The sequence below is a fragment of the Panthera pardus genome, unplaced genomic scaffold (assembly GCF_024362965.1).
Source record: "Panthera pardus isolate Hobbes unplaced genomic scaffold, ASM2436296v1 HiC_scaffold_1, whole genome shotgun sequence".
NCBI lineage: Eukaryota > Metazoa > Chordata > Mammalia > Carnivora > Felidae > Panthera > Panthera pardus.
The window spans coordinates 66,807,693-66,828,306 of NW_026526654.1; the positions used below are offsets into that span (position 1 = coordinate 66,807,693).

At 41.5% G+C, this 20,614-nt stretch overlaps 1 protein-coding gene across 4 annotated transcripts in view; it reads left to right on the plus strand.

The window, feature by feature from the left end:
• LRCH1 (leucine rich repeats and calponin homology domain containing 1) overlaps window positions 1-20,614 on the plus strand; it is a 201,007-nt gene that overhangs the window by 110,614 nt on the left and 69,779 nt on the right. For all 4 annotated transcript variants that reach the window (XM_053899447.1, XM_053899455.1, XM_053899452.1 and 1 more), the window contains exon 3: window positions 11,967-12,093. In XM_053899447.1, coding sequence (XP_053755422.1) covers window positions 11,967-12,093 — 127 coding nt within the window. The remainder of the gene's footprint in view (window positions 1-11,966; window positions 12,094-20,614) is intronic.

Sequence of the window (20,614 nt, forward strand, 5' to 3'; positions counted from 1 at the left end):
GCTTAACCGACTGAGCCACCCAGGCGCCCCAATTCATTTTCAAAAGTAAAAAAAAAAATAGACTGTAGTAGCTGAAAAATTGTAGAATATGATGTAAAAAATATTACCCTACTTCTGAAAAGAATACCTGTGCTGTGAGAGCTCAGGGAGGGGTGATCTTGGTAAAATAATGCAGCCAAGAATTTCAGCATGCGTAATAATCATAAATAGACTTCTCCAGGGAAGATAAGTTAAGTCAAGAATAAATACATATTCTGTGGTTCTTTATCTGGAAGCACTCAAGCGATGGAATGTTTAGGTGACAGAGTTTATTCTGTGAGGCATTGTTTTTTCACCTCCTGCCATTTCTTGGAACACCTTCATACTCTCTGGACCAGATGGACTGTCACGACAGGTGGAATGAGATAATCTCTGTGAACAGTAAGAAAATAGCCAGAAGATTTGGGTCACTTTCAGCATTGGATCATGTGGAACTGTTATCTATTAATCTAAGCATATCCACGTTAACCTTATGAAATCAGGCAGTGTTTTTCTGATACCCCACTTGGCAGCTGGCAAGCCATAGCAGAAAGGAATGTGAAAATAACATAAGAAAATTGACCCCTTTCACTCAGTGATTAATTCATCTGTTCACGAATAGAGAATAATACATCTGGAGGAAACTTACTCGCCAGACTCCATAGGGGGTTGAAAAACAGTTATTTATTTCTAACCTCAGTGATGCCATTGGATCAATTAAGGAATAAATAAGACATTGTTTTCCCAAAGTATATTCTATGGAAAAGGGTTCTGTCGGATATAGGTGTACTTAAACAGACAAACAAACAAACAAAAAAGCCCAAAGCCCATGTATTGTGCTAATCTGTACTATATGTCTCCAAGCAACACAGAACTCTTCCCCTCTTTTTTTGTGTGACCTACCGTTTAGCATCTCCCAGAACAGCGCTTTCCAGAACACCAGTTTGTAAGCACTAATTTAGAAGAATTTTTATCACCCACTGACTCCTTTAAGAACTGACCTCATGCCTAAAAAAGGACGAGGTTAAAAAGTATGTCCCTTCATGTTGTTATATTCAGAGCCCAGGTAATCTGTATGGACTCCATGTATTGAAGGAAAAAATGAAATACAAGTAGAAGACAGAAAGGCCCAGGAAACACTAAAGCATAAAGTGTGTTACACAGAGCTGCCATCCAAACTGACTTATTTTCTCATTTAGTACTTAAAAAAAAAATCTTTATTTTTTTTTATTTTATTTTTTATTTTTTTTATTTTTTATTTTATTTTTTTTATTACCTATCAAATAAAATGTGCAATTTCTTTTGAGAAAAAAATTACTGCAAAGTACAAATAATATATGTGTCATCACCGGTGCTCAAACAATTGTTAATTTTTAAGACATTGGTTCATAAGATGTTTTTTTTTTTCTTTTCCCTAACTCCTTTATAGGATTGGAATTTTTTTGGAGGGGGTGAGAGGATTTTTTCAGAGGTTCTGAGAGCTCTATATTACATAATGAAAAAAAAGAATGACCTTGACCAGAAGTCTGAAGCAACTGAGTCTTTAAATTGTCTGCACTGAAATTTTAACGTTGCAACGCCACATCCCTATAGTTGAAACTAATCACCCGTTAAAGGGTAATTCTTTTAAAAAGGTAAAAATCAGGGGTGCCTGGGTGGCTCAGTCGGTTGAGTGTCCAACTTCGGCTCAGGTCATGATCTCACGGTCTGTGAGTTCGAGCCCCTCATCGGGCTCTGTGCTGACAGCTCAGAGCCTGGAGCCTGCTTCGGATTCTGTGTCTCCCTCTCTCTCTGCCCCTCCCCGCTCTGTCTCTCTCTCTGTCAAAAATAAACATTAAAAAAAGGTAAAAATCATGACTCTCATACAAATATAACATCCATCAAAGATTATATGTATATAATATATAATAGTATATAAATATATATAGTTCACTAATTAATGAAGAAACCAGTAAGATGTTACAACCTGTTTAAAGGAGAACTCAGCACGCACAAACACACGCATGCACTCACGCTAGTGGGCTTACCGAAGTGAATTTATGAATAGTTGTGAGAGGGCAGCAATCAGTTGCAGTTCCACTGCACTCATGACAATTTGTGCTTTTTAAAAAAATTTTTTTAATGTTTATTTATTTTTGAGAGAGACAGAGACAGAGCATGATTGGGGGAGGGGCAGAGAGAGAGGGAGACACAAGACTCTGAAGCAGGCTCCAGGCTCTGAGCTGTAAGCACCAAGCCCGATGCGGGGCTTGAACTCACAGACCGTGAGATCATGACCTGAGCCGAAGTCGGATGCTTAACCAACTGAGCCACCCAGGTGCCCCAATTTGTCTGTGTTTCTATGCACGAAAACTACTTGTATTACTATCAGTTTTCAGTGTTAGAACAAGTTACAGGGTTGTAAAGTAAGTCAAAGACCATGAAAAACATAGACAACCCGGAAGGGTATACTAGACAAGCCCCGAGCAGTGATTCTGCCCATCTCGAAATCATTTACGATGTGTCCTGGTACACCAAATAATTTCATTTAGATCGTGGCATTTATGAGCAGTTTGAATGGGACTAGAGGTAGAAGAAAAAAATCGGCAGTGGTATTCACTGTGGATTGGGAAACTCTTCGTTGGCTGGGTCCCAAAGATGGTGAGAGGCTGGCTGTGTGCCGGTGGGTGGCGGGACAGGATTGAAGAGGCAACGTGTGTGCTATGAGGGTAGCACGTTTACTTTTGTTGGCCAGTCATTTTTCGAGGAGGTGATCTTGAGGGAATTGAAGCCAACTGTTAGGAATAGTGGTCCCTCCCCTACCGTCAGTCCCAGCAAGAGACCACTGAGACCGCAGTACCAAGGGGAGAGAACAGCCTGGGATTTTTGGCAGAGGCAACCTTGGGTCATTCGACAGAGGTGCCCAAAGTCGGCAGACACTTGTGTAAAGAGTTATTAGGATGAGCCTGAGACCCTTTCACCCCACCTTATGGGGAGGATCCATAAAGGGAGTCTCACTTACATTTGCTAAGAGTCACTAACGTCTTGCCTTAAATCTTGAGAAACCCAGTCAGAAATATGTGCTGCTACGGCATTTGAAAATGCCATGACCCGTCTTCAAGTGGGACGTAGGTGATGTCAGCTCAGCGAGATAGTATCTAATCTTGTTAAAGGTTAAGGCTCAGGATTCATGGACATTTCATGTTTTCTCAGAGTTTGGGACATGCTCTTGAGCAGAGCAGGCACTCAGTCAGTGTGGAAAAATAATTCGCTTCCTGTCAGCATTTAACACCATGGCACCGTCCTTCCTTGATTTGGTCACAGGCTTTCCTGCTTGCTCCTCTGGGTCTTTCTCTTTCTTCTTTATTCCCCGTCTGGATGTTCTTTCTCTTTTTGCACCTTGTTGCTAGAATTCCCCAAAGCTCCGTCTTTGGTCCTTAATGCTTCTCTCTCAGACTCTGGCCTCGGGTGTCTCAAATATAGTCTCCAGCTCCTCGAGTCATTTGGGCATTTGTCTTCATTTTCCCGATTGCCTAAAATTCAGTTCCTCTTAGATGCTTATTGACTCCTCGAAATTCAGTGTCTGCTAAACTAAGCTCACTTTCTTCTTTCCCAAATTAGCATCCTCGTTCCTGTCTGTGCTCCTGTTTTTCTCCAGCCCCCCAGCGTGGAATCTCAGAAATTATCTTTGACCCCGGCCTTCAAACTTTTACATAGACATTAATCATTGAATGACCAGTCTAGCATCTCGTTGCCTCCTGCTTGAAATTTGGGGTCCTCCTCCTACTGTTTTCCTGGCTTCCCTTCACTTTTTATTCCAAAGTAAGTGAAAATAGGCTGGGTTGTATTGGAGGAAGGTCACACATTGATATGAATCCTAACCCACTTGGTTTCAAACCACACAGCACAGAACAACTCACCAGCTAGGCAATTTGAAGCAAGTTTTTTTTTTTTTTTTTTAAGTTTATATATTTATTTTGAGAGAGACAGACACAGCATGAGCAGGGGAGGGGCAGAGAGAGAGGGAGAGAGAGAATACCAAGCAGGTTCCATGCTGCCAGTGCAGAACCCAGTGCAGGGCTCAAACTCACGAACTGTGAGATCGTGACTGAGCCAAAACCAAGAGTCAGATGCTTAACCGAGTGAGCCACCCAGGTGCCCCTGGAGCGAGTGTTTTAAACTCTATGAACAATATCAGTTTTTGCATCTGAAAGGTCCAGGTTAAATGCTTATGTTACACCACTGTTGTGAATATGAATAAAATATAATTGTCTAAGTGCCTAGCACAGTGCCTTATAGATAGTAACTACCCAAGAAATGTTTCTTGAATTGTCAAATCAAGTTTTGCAGTATGCTGTCTCATAGGTATTACAATCTGGGTTAAGAAAAATAGTGCAAAAGATCTAGTAAAAAGTAAGTGGATTCTCTAGTACGATTAGTAAAGTGGATATGCTACTGATTTGTAACAGTATTAGAGCCTTAAGTGGAACTTTGTTATTATTGGCCATCAAGTTACATGATAGGAGCTCTCTGACAACTGATTTCCTTGGAAGAATAAGTAGGAAAAAGAGGATGTACATAGACTTATATTCATGCATTTCCATCTGCATTCAAAAATTCCTAGAAATAGATGGAGAGACATATGTCTTCAGATGATAAACATCTTCAGGCATTTTAAATTTTATTATGAATATTTTGTATTCACGCAGTGTCCCTGGGTGGAAGTTGATCTGAGCATCCTGTTCTCATTTAGGTCAGTATGGATATCCCTTTCTTTTCAGGTGGGGAAAAAATGTTAAAGTAACATTTGACTTGATGGAATTGCAAGGAGGAGAAGGCAGGTGAGGTAGGCCACTTTCTGCATAACAGGAGGTTAGGGGTCCATTCTACCTGGAACATGGCGCTAGAAAGTGGGAGAATTATACTTAGCACCAATACATATGCTTTTTTTAACTTCTAATGTTCATTTTATTATTTTGAGAGAGAGAGAGAGACTGAGCAGGGGAGAGGCAGAGGGGTTGGGGGGTAGAGAGAGAATCTCAATCAGGCTCCACATTCAATGCTGAACCTAACGCGGGGCTCTATCTCGCGACCACGAGATGATGACCTGAGCCGAAGTCAAGGTTGGATGCTTAACCAACTGAGCCACCCAGGCGCCCCTCGCTACATCCTTTAAGCCATTTAGGGTGGTTTGCCTATATGCCAGCAACAGTGTTTTACGCAGTGGTGTTTTTCAGGGCATAGGGCTCAGGCTTCTACACTCTTAATACTTACAACCCCAACTCTACATTCTTGCCTCTGAAGGTGTTTGGCAAATTAATATTCTTTGTAGCATCCCTTATGGCATTCTCTTTGAACGTGCAGTGTTCCCCGGATTGTGAACATTTAGCTCCATTTTAGGGTGAAGGAAGGGCATGGTAAAATATGAAAGAGGAAATTTAAAGCACTGGTTTTCAGAGCCTTACCCTTTCAGAATTGAAGAGCGCTGAGGAAAAAGGAGAGGAAATAACTGAGAAGGGACGAGTTATTGATGACTACACTTTGAAATCTAATTATAGACATCAGGAGTGGTAGTTGCGGGCCATCGAGAGTATAAAAAAAAAAGTGGAGTATTTTAAGCAAGGCTTTATTTATACTCAGGAGGAGACTGATAGGCTGTCACTGTGAGAAACAGGTTCAGTCGCAGTGGCCAAATATGGTACAGGGACGCACCGTGGCAGCGCACCGCGAGTGGTGCAGCAGCAATCGGCCTGAATTCTGAGCCGCTGCAGACACTCACTTTTTGCTTCTTGCGTTTCTGTGAGGTCTCCTCTCGGAAGCTGACCCTTTTCCCTTCTCCAAACACGGCCCTCGTGGGCGGAATGTGAGATGGGCCGGGTTTGGAGTTCAACAGCTGGTTCATGATTCAGGGACGTGATGATTCTGCGTTTCTGGTCTTGCAACATGTTAAGTCTTTGAGTGGTAGCCATCCTCAAGCGGTAGACAGCGTAACTGCTTTCCAAATTCGATTTCAGCGTGGGCGCCCAGATTTTGTGCACGCACGTAATCTCAATCAAATTACTGCTTTAACAATTTCACGTAAAATATTACTAGAAGCGTATGTATGTAATTTGTATTTATAAAGTGAAAGCCAGCCGAAATATCCCAGGCAGCCTGAAGCAAGGCTCTGGTTGTTGGGGTCAAGGTCTCAGGCATACAGTGATGGGGGGGGGGGGAGTGCAGGGGGAGGGGCTGGCGAGGAAGAGGAAGTCCTCTGTCATCAGGGGAAAGGAGGGTGAGACATTTTGCTATGGTGGGTTTTTCAGAATGGAGCCAGCAGGAAAAAGGAAATGGTTCTCTATAGATATTGTTCACTGAAGTGTGTATATGAAGACAATTAACAGCCAAGTGTCATATGCAAACTAGAAAAAAAAACCCATAAAAACACTACTCTGCCTTGAATGAAAGGCAAGCAGGGTATGCAAAAAACCAAAAGAACCCCACAAGCCATAAAAACAAAATTTGGTGAGGTGAGGTATCCTGTGAGAAAGGAAACTTGCTTGGTTGGCTGAAGTAAAATATCTGCTATTCACAGTAGGTCGCACACCAAGCCCAGGTCGACTGTTCAGACAGTAACAGCCACGGCTGCATCGTTGTTTTCTCCTCTCCCTGGCTGAGGCTCCTGTAGGGTGAGCCCGGGGGTGTCCGCACCACGAAACCTGCCCTCCTTTCTCTGTGCTCTGTTACTCTGTGCTGTAACAGCAATAATGATGTGAGATCAGCAACCATCACAAACCTATGAAGAAAGTGTCACAGCATGCGTCTAAAAAGCCACAGAGAAAGTCATTCATGTGATTGTATGTTCTAGTCCAGGTTTTCCAGACCAGTAATGGTTACTTGGTTGTGTTTCCGCCTGACATTGTACAGCCCGGGCCTGGTTCTTCCGAGCATGCCTCGGAGGGACCATCTTTATGGTTAATTGGCATATGTTTTCAATGAGTGGAACACGTAACCGTATTTTAGAAGTGGCGGCAATTTTAGCAGTTAGGAAATAAAATAAATAACTGAAGCCAAACTAAGTGCACATACCTTCTTTTTGGTCCCCTACACACTGGTTTGCTACATGAGTGTTTGGGTATGGTTTAATCTTTCTGTAGAGACTTAATGTTGGGCTGAGCACTTTTTCATTAAGAGTCTCATGTCTCATGTTAGATAGGTATTATTATTTATGTTTTATAGACGGCAAAACCCAGAGGGGTTAAATGTTCTACCTAAACTAAACGTTTGTGACACACATGAGATTTGAACCCAGGCTTTCTAATTCCACAGTTGGTGACCTCTTCCCTAGTTAACTAGGTGAATATGTTATAAAAATCTTTCTATAAATTATTTCCTACTGAGTTCTAGCTCAATTATTAAGTGAGCCCATATACTGCAAAGAGTTGTATTCCAGTAGAATAAAAAAATATATATGGTCCCCTGATCCTAAAATCACATGTCAGAATATAGTTATTTTTATTATTGCATACTTTAGGGAAAATAACTTTCTGATAAACTGATAATAAATAATGTTAAATACCACCATTAAGTCTGAAGTCATGGATAAGCCTTGAATGTCACTCTTAATCCTTGTGTTAACCAGTGACATGAATGGCAGTAGTTTGTGGCCTTTTCTGAATCCCATTTTCCTTAGTTCAGGAATTATGTCGGGTGAGGGATCGTGGTCCTTGAAGCCAAGAGAAGTTTATCCTGTAAACTAAAGCTGTCAAAAGTATTCAGATTATGTTGAGCTGCCTTGTTTCATCCTGACATGAGGAAATAGGCCAATAAATCTAGTAGGGAGTCGTTTGACGGAGAAAGATGGAAGAGGAAGCATTAGCGATAAAAGCCTACGGTCTTCCCGCCCCCCCCCCCCCCCCCCCGCCCCGTGCCATCCTCCACCCAGACTGGGCAGGGAGAGTGACTGGAGATGCTGGGTGGGAAGGCTCATCCCGCCACCACCAAATCTGTAATTTCTACTTCTGAATGAGTGGCCCTTTTCCCCCCGCTAATTTGATCTTCTGTAATGAGCCAGTTAAAAAAAATTGTTTTTTTTTTTTTTTAATTCTGCTTTCAGATGGAGCCTACAGGGTAGATTTGAAAATAAATGTTGGCCGTTACCTTATCAGACGCTGTATGGCCTTATTTTAAACATCGTTTCTGCAAAAGGCCTGTTTTTAGCACAGAGGCCTCTAGGAGACAAGTCGGGGGCAGGATAGTGGTTTGCAGCCTGAGGCACTTACTTGCTTGAGAAAAATTGCTGCCAGATGAGTGGTTTCAAAAAAAAAAAAATACAAAAAACAAAAAAGTGAGGCAGCCGATGTGGTCTTTAGTGGGCAGAGGATTAAAGGAAACATAATTTCTCCCGTCCTTTATAAATATTTGCTGGACAGCTAATGGGTTTTTGTGTGCACATGTATTTCCTTTATCTCTTGGGGAAATTACAAGTAATAGAGGAGCATCCAGTGGTAACATACATGCAGTAGAGCTTGAGAGAATAGATCAACAAAATATAAGAAAGATGTGCCCAGGTCTGTGGCATGCTTATTATGACCAAAGTTCTGGCACCTGGATTTTTCTACAGGTGACTACATACAGTATGTGTGGGACATAAATAAACAGATGATTCCATCAGCAACCTTTGGTATAAAAGGCTTGTATCCCCGTCAAAGAAATCATACTTATTTTTTAACAAATAAGTATTAAATAAATTTTATTATTAAATATTAAAATATTAAAATAGATTTTAATAAAATATTAAATAAATTTTAATACTTAAAATTAATGCTAACATGTAAATTTAAAATGCTTAAGTGTTATTTTATTTTAAATGAGTATCCATCCAACTGAGGGTCGATGGAGGTGGGGGGGAGGGGGGAGGGGGAAAGCGGGTGAGGGGCATTGAGGAGGGAACCTGTCTGGATGAGCCCTGGGTGTTGTATGGAAACCAGTTTGACAATAAATTTCAAGTTAAATAAATAAATAAAAAGTAAATAAAACTACAACACTTAAAAAGAAAATAAATGAGTATCCATCCTAGAAATCCCATGAAAATAATCCCATGTACTCTCAGATATTCATGCTTCTGAATGAGCAGAACGTTCACTGCATTGCTTTTTTTTTTTAAGTTTATTCATTTATTTAGAGGGAGAGAAAGTGTGTGTGTGTTAGCACAGGAGGAGCAAAGAGAGAGAGAGAGAAGGAGGGAAAGAGAGAATCTCAAGCAGGCTCTGTGCTGTCAGTGTGGAGCCCAACTTGGGGCTCGATCTCACAAATCATGAGATCATGACCTGAGCCGAAATCAAGAGTCAGATTGTCAACCTACTGAGCCACCCAGCGACCCCTGCATTGCTTAACGGTATTATCAGTAGCTCTCTCGGTTCAGTGTCTGTCAATCTGACAAGATACCTGTGTCAAGGTGAGACTGGGAATAGTTTAAATCTGAGTTTCCAAGCAAAGAAACAGGGGAAGAATCTTGAACTGTAAGTGTTAATTTGTGAAAATAAGCATGTAGAAGTTTTTCAAAATACTAATCTTTGTTTCCTTAGCTTCTCTTCAAAAGGAAGTTTAAATATGTCTCCAAAATTAAAAAAAAAAAGCCTTATTAACATTTTTTTTTTACTAATCCTCACTTTATGAAATTACATGTTAATAAATATTTTACAACCACAGGGGCGCGTGGGTGGCTCAGTTGGTTAAGTGTCAGACTATTGATTTCTGCTCAGGTCACAATCTCACGGTTCCTGGGATCGAGCCCTGCTTTGGGTTCCATGCTGACAGCGAAGAGCCTGCTTGGGATTCTCTCTCTCTCTCTCTCTCTCTCTCTCTCTCTCTTGCTGCCCCTCCCCTGCTCGCGTGTGTGCATACTGTCTCTCTCAAAAATAAATAAATAAAACTTAAAAAATAAGTAAATGTTTTATAACCACAAGTTACATTCCAGACTATTTATGTGCCACCTTTTAATAAACTTAGTTCTCTTCCCGGAGATAGTGTCTAAGGAGGTTTCGGGGTTTTTTTGTTTCTTTTTGTTTTTAATTTTTTTGGAGCTTGAAGAAAGCTGTCTCCCATCAGAGCACCAGGAAGTCCCCCTCAACCAGCCAGAATAGCCCCTCTGGGCTCCTGTGGGTGGATGTCAGAAACTGGCAGCCTAAGTAACCCCCTTTCACTGCCCTCAGAGATCAGGAGACAGTGCCAGGGTGGGCCCATCACCCTATTTTCACCTGTCACTCTAACCAGGGGGAGGTGAACAGCCAGCTGGTCCTTCCAGTGCCAGGGACCTCCCCCCACCTGCTCCCTGTAGGGTTTCGATCTTCTCCCTCCCTCTGCTGGACCCTCTTAGAGAAACCTCTCTCCTTCTGCTCCTTTCTGGAAATAGCTTTCTTTGTAAATCTGGGCAATGGAGGGAAGATTGGCTGTGTCTTTTCTTGATAAAGCTTATTACCCAGGCCTTGGGTACCTGGAAGAGAAGAAACGTCAGGATATTTACAGGGGATCATCCACATGAGAAAGGTTCTTTCCAGAGCACACCATGTGTTTTCTTCTCAGCCCATCAGCTAGAGATGCCCTTTGTTTAGCCGGATTCCCACCTCGCCATATGGGGGAGTAGGGGAGGAAAACCTTTAAAATATAATACATACAGAAAAGTGCACAGCTCATAAGGACACATCTCAGTGAATGTTCAAAAAACGGAAGCACTCATGCAACCAGTAGCCAGATGAAGTTTATCTTTTTATAGTGATATCTGTTTCTTAATTACAAATGCACTTTGTAGGAATTTTGGAAAACTCAGCAAAGCGTAAGAAAGAGACATGTAAAGAACACTCCTTGTACCTGATCTCCAACCCCCATGACTGCCGATAGCATCTTGGTGTGTTTTCAGTGCATCTGTCCCTCCCCCTCACACACACAGATTTATGTGTGTCCACACGTGCACAGAATACCACCGCCGCGGACACTTCATGCATGTGTGCACGTGTGCCCAAAAGAAGTTCTACATAGTTGCAATAGCAAGACCAACGTGTTTTTAGATATTTCACTGCCTGGTCATTGTCTCTCTCAGCAGAGTGGTGGGGAAAGAAAGGCAGGGAAACTGAATACCATCCCTCTCCTTCCCTGATGGCAGGAAAAGGGCTTTTTGTGGGAGAAGAGGTTGAAGTAAATGGCTGACACACAGAAAGATGGTTCACAGATTTCATTTATCCATTATTTTCCCATTTCTCAGCAAACTGAGCATTGATAACAGGAAGTTCAGATACTTCTGGGTAGAGAACCTCTTCATGCAAAGCGGAGATGAGAGTTGTACCCAGATTTTTCTGGGTACCCTGTGAAATTGAACCCCTCAGGGTTCCAGATTCACTTTTGCCAGAAGGCCAACATTACTTTTTTTTTTCTTTTAATTAGCTCCCTTGCAGATGCCCAAATAGACTTTAAGCGTAGTGACTCTTATGTTAGCAAAAGGAAGCAGAATCAAAATGTTGGAAATCAGGCTGGTGGTCTTTTGTAAGTTGCAGCAAAACGATCTTCTCCATCACTGTAACATGGACGGGAGGATGCCTTTGTGGTGCTCGTTTCTCGCTGAGTTTCCTGCTACATTGTCAGAAAGAGAAGAGTTGGCACCCGCTTCCCGTTGTTATTGGTGACGCAGGGCGCGATGCCCATCTGCCTCCTGGCTGGCCAAGGACTCTGCTTCTGCAGGGGGCTTGATGGGGTTCCTTGTGCCGGGAAAAGTTGTTTCCCGCAGAACTGCCTATGCCTTTCTTTCCTAGAAATAGATTTTATTGTCTTTTGTACTTGGGACTTGAGGGATTACACATACGGAAACTTCATTGGACCTTTTGTATTTGTCAGACGTCTTCTCCAATCACTCCTTTCTTCTTGCTTATTCACAAACATAATCGGAAACGGTATGACGTGGCTTGTGTGTTTACGGTGTTCTTGTATTGTCTTTGCAGTCGAAATCAGCTGTCTGCCCTGCCTGCCTGCCTGTGTGGTCTGCCTCTCAAAGTCTTAATCGCAAGTAACAACAAACTTGGATCGCTGCCAGAAGAGATAGGTCAGCTCAAACAGTTAATGGAGTTGGTATGTTACTGATTTTTAAGATGCTCTTTTTATTTGTTGACTAATCATAATCTATCAAGGTAGTCAGGAAGACTCTTGTAAAGTTGGACATAGGTTGTTGGATGGCTGTATGCGATAAAGACATTAAGTGGGGAGAGGAATGATCTTGGCTTTGCTGTGGCAGACACAGTTCCTGAAATTTACAGGTTTCCTGTAGTTTATACTTCCTGAAGTCCACGGGATTTACAGTTCCTGAAGTTTACAGGTTATCATGTGGTAGTTACATCATTTTTTTCCAGATCGCATATAAATTTGTGATAAATTATGGATACACTGGCAAAATAATGTACAAATAAGTTAGTAGGGCCAACTTTACATGAATGTAAGTAATTTAGAAAGAACAGAGTGCTTTGATTCTGTATGGGTTTTAGTAACCATTGCCCCAAAGTGATGTCACTCTAAAATATGACCATATCTTCAGAGACAAAAAAGCATAACAAATGTTTTAGATGGGTAGAGATGGGTTGTAAGTGTGCATCTGAGGCCAAGATACACTGTTCTATTTCAGGTCTTTCACTACTAAATGAATCACTTACCTTGTTTCTAAAATGGGAAAGAATGAATCCCATCCAGGTAAGATGGGTGAATGAAAAGGCAAGAATAAGCAATCAGGCTGAAATACAATGGTCAGAATGTCTCCTTCAAGCAGGCATTATTCCATACTGACCTTGTATCAAGCACAGCTGCTGTGATTACAACCATGGAAGGGACACAGTCCCTTCCTTCAAGTAGATTCCAGTCTAGAACATTGATGGCCAATACCTTTTCTATTGGGTGCCAACTCCATTTAATTTCTTGAGGCCACGTGGACCACCATGGTGATGACTTAGGAGGCTCAGATAGAGAGTGCTGTCATCCCTTCATCACGTCTGCAGTGGGAGTTGGTTAGGAACGTGACAGGTTAGGAAAGTGACCTATGCATCAGCTTTAATTTTAGTATAGGAGTGAGTTACTGCTGTATAAAGGCATTGAAAGGTAAAGAAAGAGTGTCTTTTTCAGGACTCATGTGATATTAGTATCTGAAACCTATTCCAAGGCAAGGGCAAACAAAAGTAAAAATAAACTATTGAGTCTACACCAAAATGGAAAACTTTTGCCCAGCAAAGGAAACTACCAACAAAAGAGAAAGGCAACCTAGTGAATGGGAGAATATATTTGCAAATGATTTATTCAATAAGGAGGTAATATCCAAAGTATATAAAGAACTTATGCAAGTCAACACCAAAAAAGAAAAATCTGAATTAAAAATGGGCAGAGGACCCAAATAGACATTCTTCCAAAGAAGACATACAGATGATGGCCAACAGACACATGAAAAGATGCTTAGTATCACTGATCATCAGGGAAATGCAAATCAGAACCACAATAAGAAAACACTTCATACAAGTCAGAATGGCTAGTAATTAGAAAGGCAAAAAATAACAAGTGTTGGCAAGGATGTGGAGAAAGGGAAACCTTCACACACTGTTGGTGGGAATGTAAACTCATGCAGCCACCATGGAAAACAGTATGGAGATTCCCCCAAAAATTAAAGCTAGAATTACCGTATGATCCAGTAATTCCCCAAAGAACACAAACACTGATTGGAAAAGATACATGCATCCCTATGTTCATTGCAGCATTATTTACAACAGCCAAGATATGGAGGAAACCCAAGCGTCCATCGACAGATAAGTGAATAAAGAAGTGGTGTGTGTGTGTGTGTGTGTGTGTGTGTGTGTATACACACACACACACACACACACACAATGAAATATTATTTAGCCATAAGAAATGAATGAAATCTTGTCTTTCGAGACAATATAGATAGACCTAGAGGGTATGAAATAAGTGAGATAGAGGAAGATAAATACCATACGGTTTCACTTATATTTGGAATAAAAAAATATTGAGGGGTGCCTGCATGGTCAGTCAGTTAAGCATTGGGCTCTTAATTTCAGCTCAGGTTGTGATCTCATCTCTTTCTCGAATCAAATAAATAAATTAATTAATTAATTAAATTTCAAGTTTTTAAAAAATCAAAAAAACATCAGATATAGACTCGTAAATACAGAGAATAAACTGGCAATTGGCAGAGGGGAGGGGGCCAGGAGGATGTATGGAATTGATGACTGGGATTAAGTGCAAACTCTCAGTTGGAAAATAAGTCACAGAGACGAAAAGCACAGTATAGGGAATAAGTACCGTATAATATGATACTGTAATAACATTGTATGGTGTCAGATGGTGACCAGACTTAACCTTGGTGAGCACTGGGCAATGAAAAGAATTGTTCAATGACTATGTTGTGCACCTGAAAGTAATACAACATTGTATATCAACTATACCTAAATAATCATTTTTTTAACTTTGTACTATTTTTTATTTATTTTTTAAGTGTTTCACATGAGTAGGGAGGAACAGAGAGAGAGGCAGAGAGAGAGAATCCCAACTCTGGGTGCAGAGCCAAACACAAGGGCTTGATCTCACAACTACGAGATCATGACCTGAGCCAACGTCAAAAGTCAGACACTTAACCGACTGAGCCACCCAGGTGCCTCAATAATGCATATTTTTAAAGGATGCAGGGGTATTCCTGCCACTCAGCACCTGGACGTTTGATCAGGGATCATTAATGTCTAGAACAAGACACTGGAGAGTTGTCTGGAGCCATGGAAGTGGTTTGTTTTCTCACTTAGCTCTCTCTACTTCTCCATGCAGTGGAGATGTCTCGCCCACAGATCCCAAGTTTAAATGTCCTCCGACTTAAGCAGTAGCTAGTCTGTCTCAGCCCTGATGTCTAAATGAGAAAGGCAAGATGTGTGTCGGATGTCCTCTCCTGACTGAGTCCGTGATGCACAAGGCACATGGTCACATGACCCAGACACACAGCTGCTTTCCTGCCAACAAGGGGGCACCCGTTCTGAAAGAAGATGGATATTAATTTGGGTAGGCACACCCACCCCCAAGTTTGCTATTACAAGAAATATGCGCATGTGGTTAGGGAGTGATTGATTCAGCCTTGGAGTTGGGAAGGATTTGTAAGGCAAGAGACCTTTGAGAGGCCCCTTGCAGAAGTCTGTGTGGGATTTTCTAAACGGAAAAAGGAAGACAGGCACAGAGGAAGCATTTAAGAGAGAAGGGACGGCTTGAGCAAAGGCAAGACAGCCCAGGAGGAGGTGGCTTGCTTGGAGCGTGGGAAGCAGTTTAATCCGGCTGAGGCTACGTAGAATGACACTGGGTGCTCCATTTTCACGGCCACTGCCTGAGAGAGTTAGGCCACCTTCAGCTCCTCCACGGGGCATTCAAGACCCGTCATTCATCTCCTGTCCCTGGCCCCTTTAGTTCCAGCCATCTGGGAGTGTTCCTTGTTCACTTCCACTTCTAGTCTTTGACACACATCACTGTCTCTGTGGGGACAGTTTCTTCCTTCTCGTCTTCTCTTGGTCAGTTCTTAACCAAGTTAGATGTCACTTCCCCCAGAAAGCCTTCCCAAATCCTCTAAGCCAGACTTAGGCACTCCCAATGCAAGCACGCTATACTTACCACGGAATTCTGTGCAGTCATACTTTCTTCCTACTTGGCATTCTCCACACCAGCTCCCTCTATGTCTGGAAAGCCGCCGAGGGCTGTGGACGGGGATTTGCCGTTGTACCTGGTGCTCGGCATAAGACCCAATACGTGTTTGCTGAATGCTGCTCTCAAGGGGTGGAAAGTGGGCTGTGGCTTGGGACAGACTGTGAAGACTCCCAGGTGCTCAGCCTGCCAGGGGGATGACTATCTTACAATCCATCTTGATTCAGAAGGAACCATCTTAATTGGTTCCAGAAAACAAAACAATAATACGGACTAATGCTTTGGATGAAACTGATAGTTATATGCTTTTTTTTCTCTTTTTAAAGAATTCTTCTTTTAGGAGTCTGATAGACACACAATCCAAATCTGCTAGAATTTGGATTAGGTCTTACAAGCACAATATATAACACGTTGGTTTTTTTCCCCACTTGTCGGGCTCCCACAGATGGGCGGCACACAGGTGAGGTCGGTCTTCTGGAACCTGTGGGCAGCTGGAATGTGTTTCTGTCCCACTGCACCCTGGGTGTAAGCCGACAGCATGCCATGTATCAGCTCTGCCTGCAGAGCTGCGGACCAGCTCATCTGTGAATAGGTGGCGGTGTGCTGAGCCTGGGCCAGTCCCACACCAGAGCGGGGCTTTCCTGAGATGCTCTTATCAGCCGCTGGGCTGGCCTTGTGGCCGTGGTAGAACAGCACTGTCTCCTGTCTCCCGCCTCAGGACACACAAGCTGTGGGGTGGCTGTGAGGGAGTCCTTGAGCTTTTCTTGGGCACCCTGTCCAGAGCCCAGAGGTTAGTGTAACCTCTTAGTTACACTAAAGGTTGAGTGTAACTACTTACTTAGCATTGTGTTCAGCTGACTCTGGTGCCTTTTCTCCACCAGCAATAACCTATTGGATCCTCGAATCCTAGAAATCCTAGAATGTGAGAGCCATTGGGGTTTTAAAAGCATCTAGTCCAAGCTCTTGACATCTTGCAAGGGTAGAGAGAAACCTAAGGTAGAGAGGCAGTGTGTGATGTACAGAAGTTCACTCTGGTGTAGCTAATTTATAACTTAAGCTGAAGCACCCTCACCCAGCACTATTTGATAGAAAGGTAACGCAAGCAGCAAATTTTATTTTATTTTACTTTATTTCATGAAAAAATTTTAATTCTATTCTGTTTTTTTTTTAAGTTTATTTATTTATTTTGAGAGAGAGAGAGCATGGGAGGGGCAGAGAGAGAGGGAGAGAGAATCCCAAGCAGGCTCCACACTGTCAGCACAGAGCCTGATGTGGGGTTCTAACTCATGAACCGTGAGATCATGACCTGAGTCAAAGTCAAAAGTCAGACGCTGAACTGACTGAGCCACCCAGGCGCCCCTGTTCTGTTCTATTTTTAATTTTAATTCCATTGTAGTTAACATAGCGTTATATTAGCTTCAGGTACACAATATAGTGATTCAACACTTCCATATATCACCTGGTGCTTATCATGACAGGGGTACTCCTTAATCCCCATCACCTATTTCATCCATCCCCCCACTCACCTCTTTTTATTAACCATTAGTTTGTTCTCAGTAGTTAAGGGTCTGCTTCTTGGCTTGTCTCTCTCTCTCTTTTCCTTTGCTCATTTGCTTCTTAAATTTCACTTAGCAAAATACCCTCTAGCTCCATTCTTGTTGCAAATGGCAAGATTTCATTCTCTTTTTAAGTTTGTTTATTTATTTATTTTGAGAGAGAGAGGGAGAGTGAACATGAGCAGGGGAGGGCAGAGGGCGAGAGAGATTTTCAAGCAGGCTCCATGCTGCCAATGTGGAGCCCCTGTGTGGGGCTCAGAATCACAAACTGTGAGATCATGACCTGAGCTGAGATCAAGAGTGGGACACTGAACCAACTGAGCCACCCTGGTGCCCCAAGATTTCATTCTTTGATGTCTGGGTAATATTCCATTTTGTGTGTGTGTGTGTGTGTGTGTGTGTGTGTGTGTGTGTGTGTATACACACATCTTCTTTATCCATTCTAATCAGTGGATGGACGCTTAGGCTGCTTCCATAATTTGGCTATTGTAAATAATACTGCTGTAAACATAGAGATGCATGTATCCCATTGAATTATTATTTTTGTATTCTTTGGGTAAATACCCAGTAGTGCGATTGCTGGATCATAGAGTAGTTGTATTTTTAACTCTTTGAGGAACCTCCATACTGTTTTCCAGAGTGGCTGTGCCAGTTTGGATTCCCACCAACAGTACATGAGGGTTCCTTTTTCTCCACAACCTCGCCAGCACTCGTTGTTTGTTGTGTTTTTGATCTTAGCCATTTGGAAAGGTGTGGGGTGATATTTCGTTGTAGTTTTGATTTGCATTTCCCTGATGAAGAGTGATGTTGAGCCATCTTTTAGTGTGTCTGTGGGCTGTCTTTATGTCTTCTTTGAGAAATGTCCATTTCTTCTGCCCATTTTTAAATTGGATTGCTTGTTTTGGGGTGTTGATCTTTATAACTTCTTTACATATTTCCAATGCTAACCCTTTATTGGATATGTCATTTGCGAATACCTATTCTCATTCAGTAGGTTGCCTTTTAGTGTTTTGGATTATTTACTTTGCCGTGCAAAAGCTTTTATTTTGATGTAGTCTTAATAGTTTAATTTTGCTTTTGTTTCCCTTGCCTCAGGAGACATATCTAGAAAAATGTTGCTGCGGCCAATATCAGAAAACCGTGCTCTCTTCTAGAATTTTTATGGTTTCATGCCTCACATGTAACTCTTTCATCTATTTTTAATTTTTGCATGTGGTGTAAGAAAGTGGTCTGGTTTCGCTGTTTTACATGCTGCTGTCCAGTTTTTCCAACACCATTTGTTGAAGAGACTGTCTTTTGCCCATTGGATATTCTTTCCTGCTTTGCCAAAGGTTAATTGACCATATCCTTGTGGGTTTATTTCTGGGTTTTCTATCCTGTTCCATTGATCTATGTGTCTATTTTTGTGCCAGTACCATACTGTTTCAATGACTACAGCTTCATAATATAACTTGAAGTCAGAAATTGTGATGCCTCCAGCTTCACTTTCTTTTTTCAAAATTGCTTTGGCAATTTGGAGTCTTTTGTGATTCTGTATAAATTTTAAGATTATTTGTTCCAGCTCTGTGAAAAAATGCTATTGGTATTTCGATAGGGATTGCATTAAATGTGTAAATTGCTTTGCATAGTGTAGACATTTTAACAATATTTGTTCTTCCAGTCCATAAACATGGAATGTCTTTCTGTTTCTTTGTGTAGTGTTCAGTCTCTTTCATCAGTGTTTTATAGGTTTTAGAGTATGGGCCTTTTACCTCTTCAGTTAGGTTTATTCCTAGGTATCTTATTATTTTTGGTGCAGTTGTAAATGGGATTATTTTCTCAATTTCTCTTTCTGCTGCTTCATTATTAGTGTATAGAAATGCAACAGATTTCTGCACATTGATTTTATATCTTACGGCTTTACTGAATTAACTGATCAGTTCTACTAGTTTTTTGGTGGAGTCTTTAGTATTTTCTATATAGGGTGTCATGTTATCTACAAATAGTGAAAGTTAGACTTCTTCCTTACCAAGTTGAATGCCTTTAATTTCTTTTGATTGTCTAATTGCTGTTAGCACATGTAACTTTTTTATTAGGTCTTAGGTTTTATTACTTTAGAGAGAGCACAAATGGGGAGATGGGCAGAGGGAGAGAATAAAAGAGGGAGGTTGGGAGAGGGAGAATCTTAAGCAGGCTCCATGCTCAATGTGGAGCCTAACGCAGGGCTCAACCCTACGACCTTGGGATCATGACCTGAACCAAAATCAAGAGTCAGATGCTCAACTCACTGAGACACCCAGGCGTCCAAACAAACGTACTTCAAATACACTGGTAGCCACATTAAAAAAAAAAAAAAAAAGCAAGTGAAATTAATTTTAATAATATGTTTTATTTAATGCAGGATGGCCAGAATATTATTTCAGCATGTTTGCGATATAAAATCAATGAGGTATTTTATATATTTTTTCATATTATGTCTCTGAAGTCCATGGTGTATACCAACAGCATCTCACAGGTTGGAACAGCCACATTTCTCATGCTCGTAGCTGTGGCCGAGCAGCTCTGTAGCCTGTGGTCTTTGACTCTGTGCGCCAGCATGATTCCTTGTGAAAAGCATTTATTTGTGACATTGGTGAATATTTCATTTGTTGCCATTATTTAACCACAAGGGGTGAGTGGCCTTGCTTAAGGTCACAGACTAAAAAAAGATTAGTTTCCATCCGTTCTTATTTATCTTTCATATCTTTTTGCTTAAAATGGCAGTGCTACTGTAGGTAACCCTGTCAAATGATTTTTAGCTATCAGTTGGAAAGAAATTCCCTGGAGAGCCTGAAATAATTCCAGACTTGCTTGGGAGGCTTTTGTTTAAATGGTTACGTGGTAACCAACTTGTTAAAAAGTTTGACAGCTCCCACCAGACCCCACCCAAGCATTCAGGGTACTTTAAAGTCAATGACGTGCTGATAAAATCACTCAATTTATTGGTCTCTGAGCATTGTTTGGCTATTTTAGAAGAAATATTTTTAAATTTCACATTAGACTCAAAGAGTATCCCAAACGGAGTTGTAAACTCTCTCCTCTTCCAAGTGTGAGTATTCCAGAGTCATCGCTGGTTTAAAAAACAAAAGAAGAGAACCATAGCTGTTGCAAGAAAGGAGTTGTCCTCTGTAATTTTTAAGGACTAGAGCTGGAAAACATCACCTTACCGTCTTAAATATATCACAGTTATCTGAAACTGTGAAAATGAAACAAAAAGCATTGCCATTCAGCGATTGGCTTGTCCAGCCATTTGAGATGGTGCAGAGAACAAAGGAGCACAATTGTTCCTCCTTCCATGAAGAAGCCATTAAGAAACACCTACTGAGATGTCCTTTATTGAATCCATGAGAGGC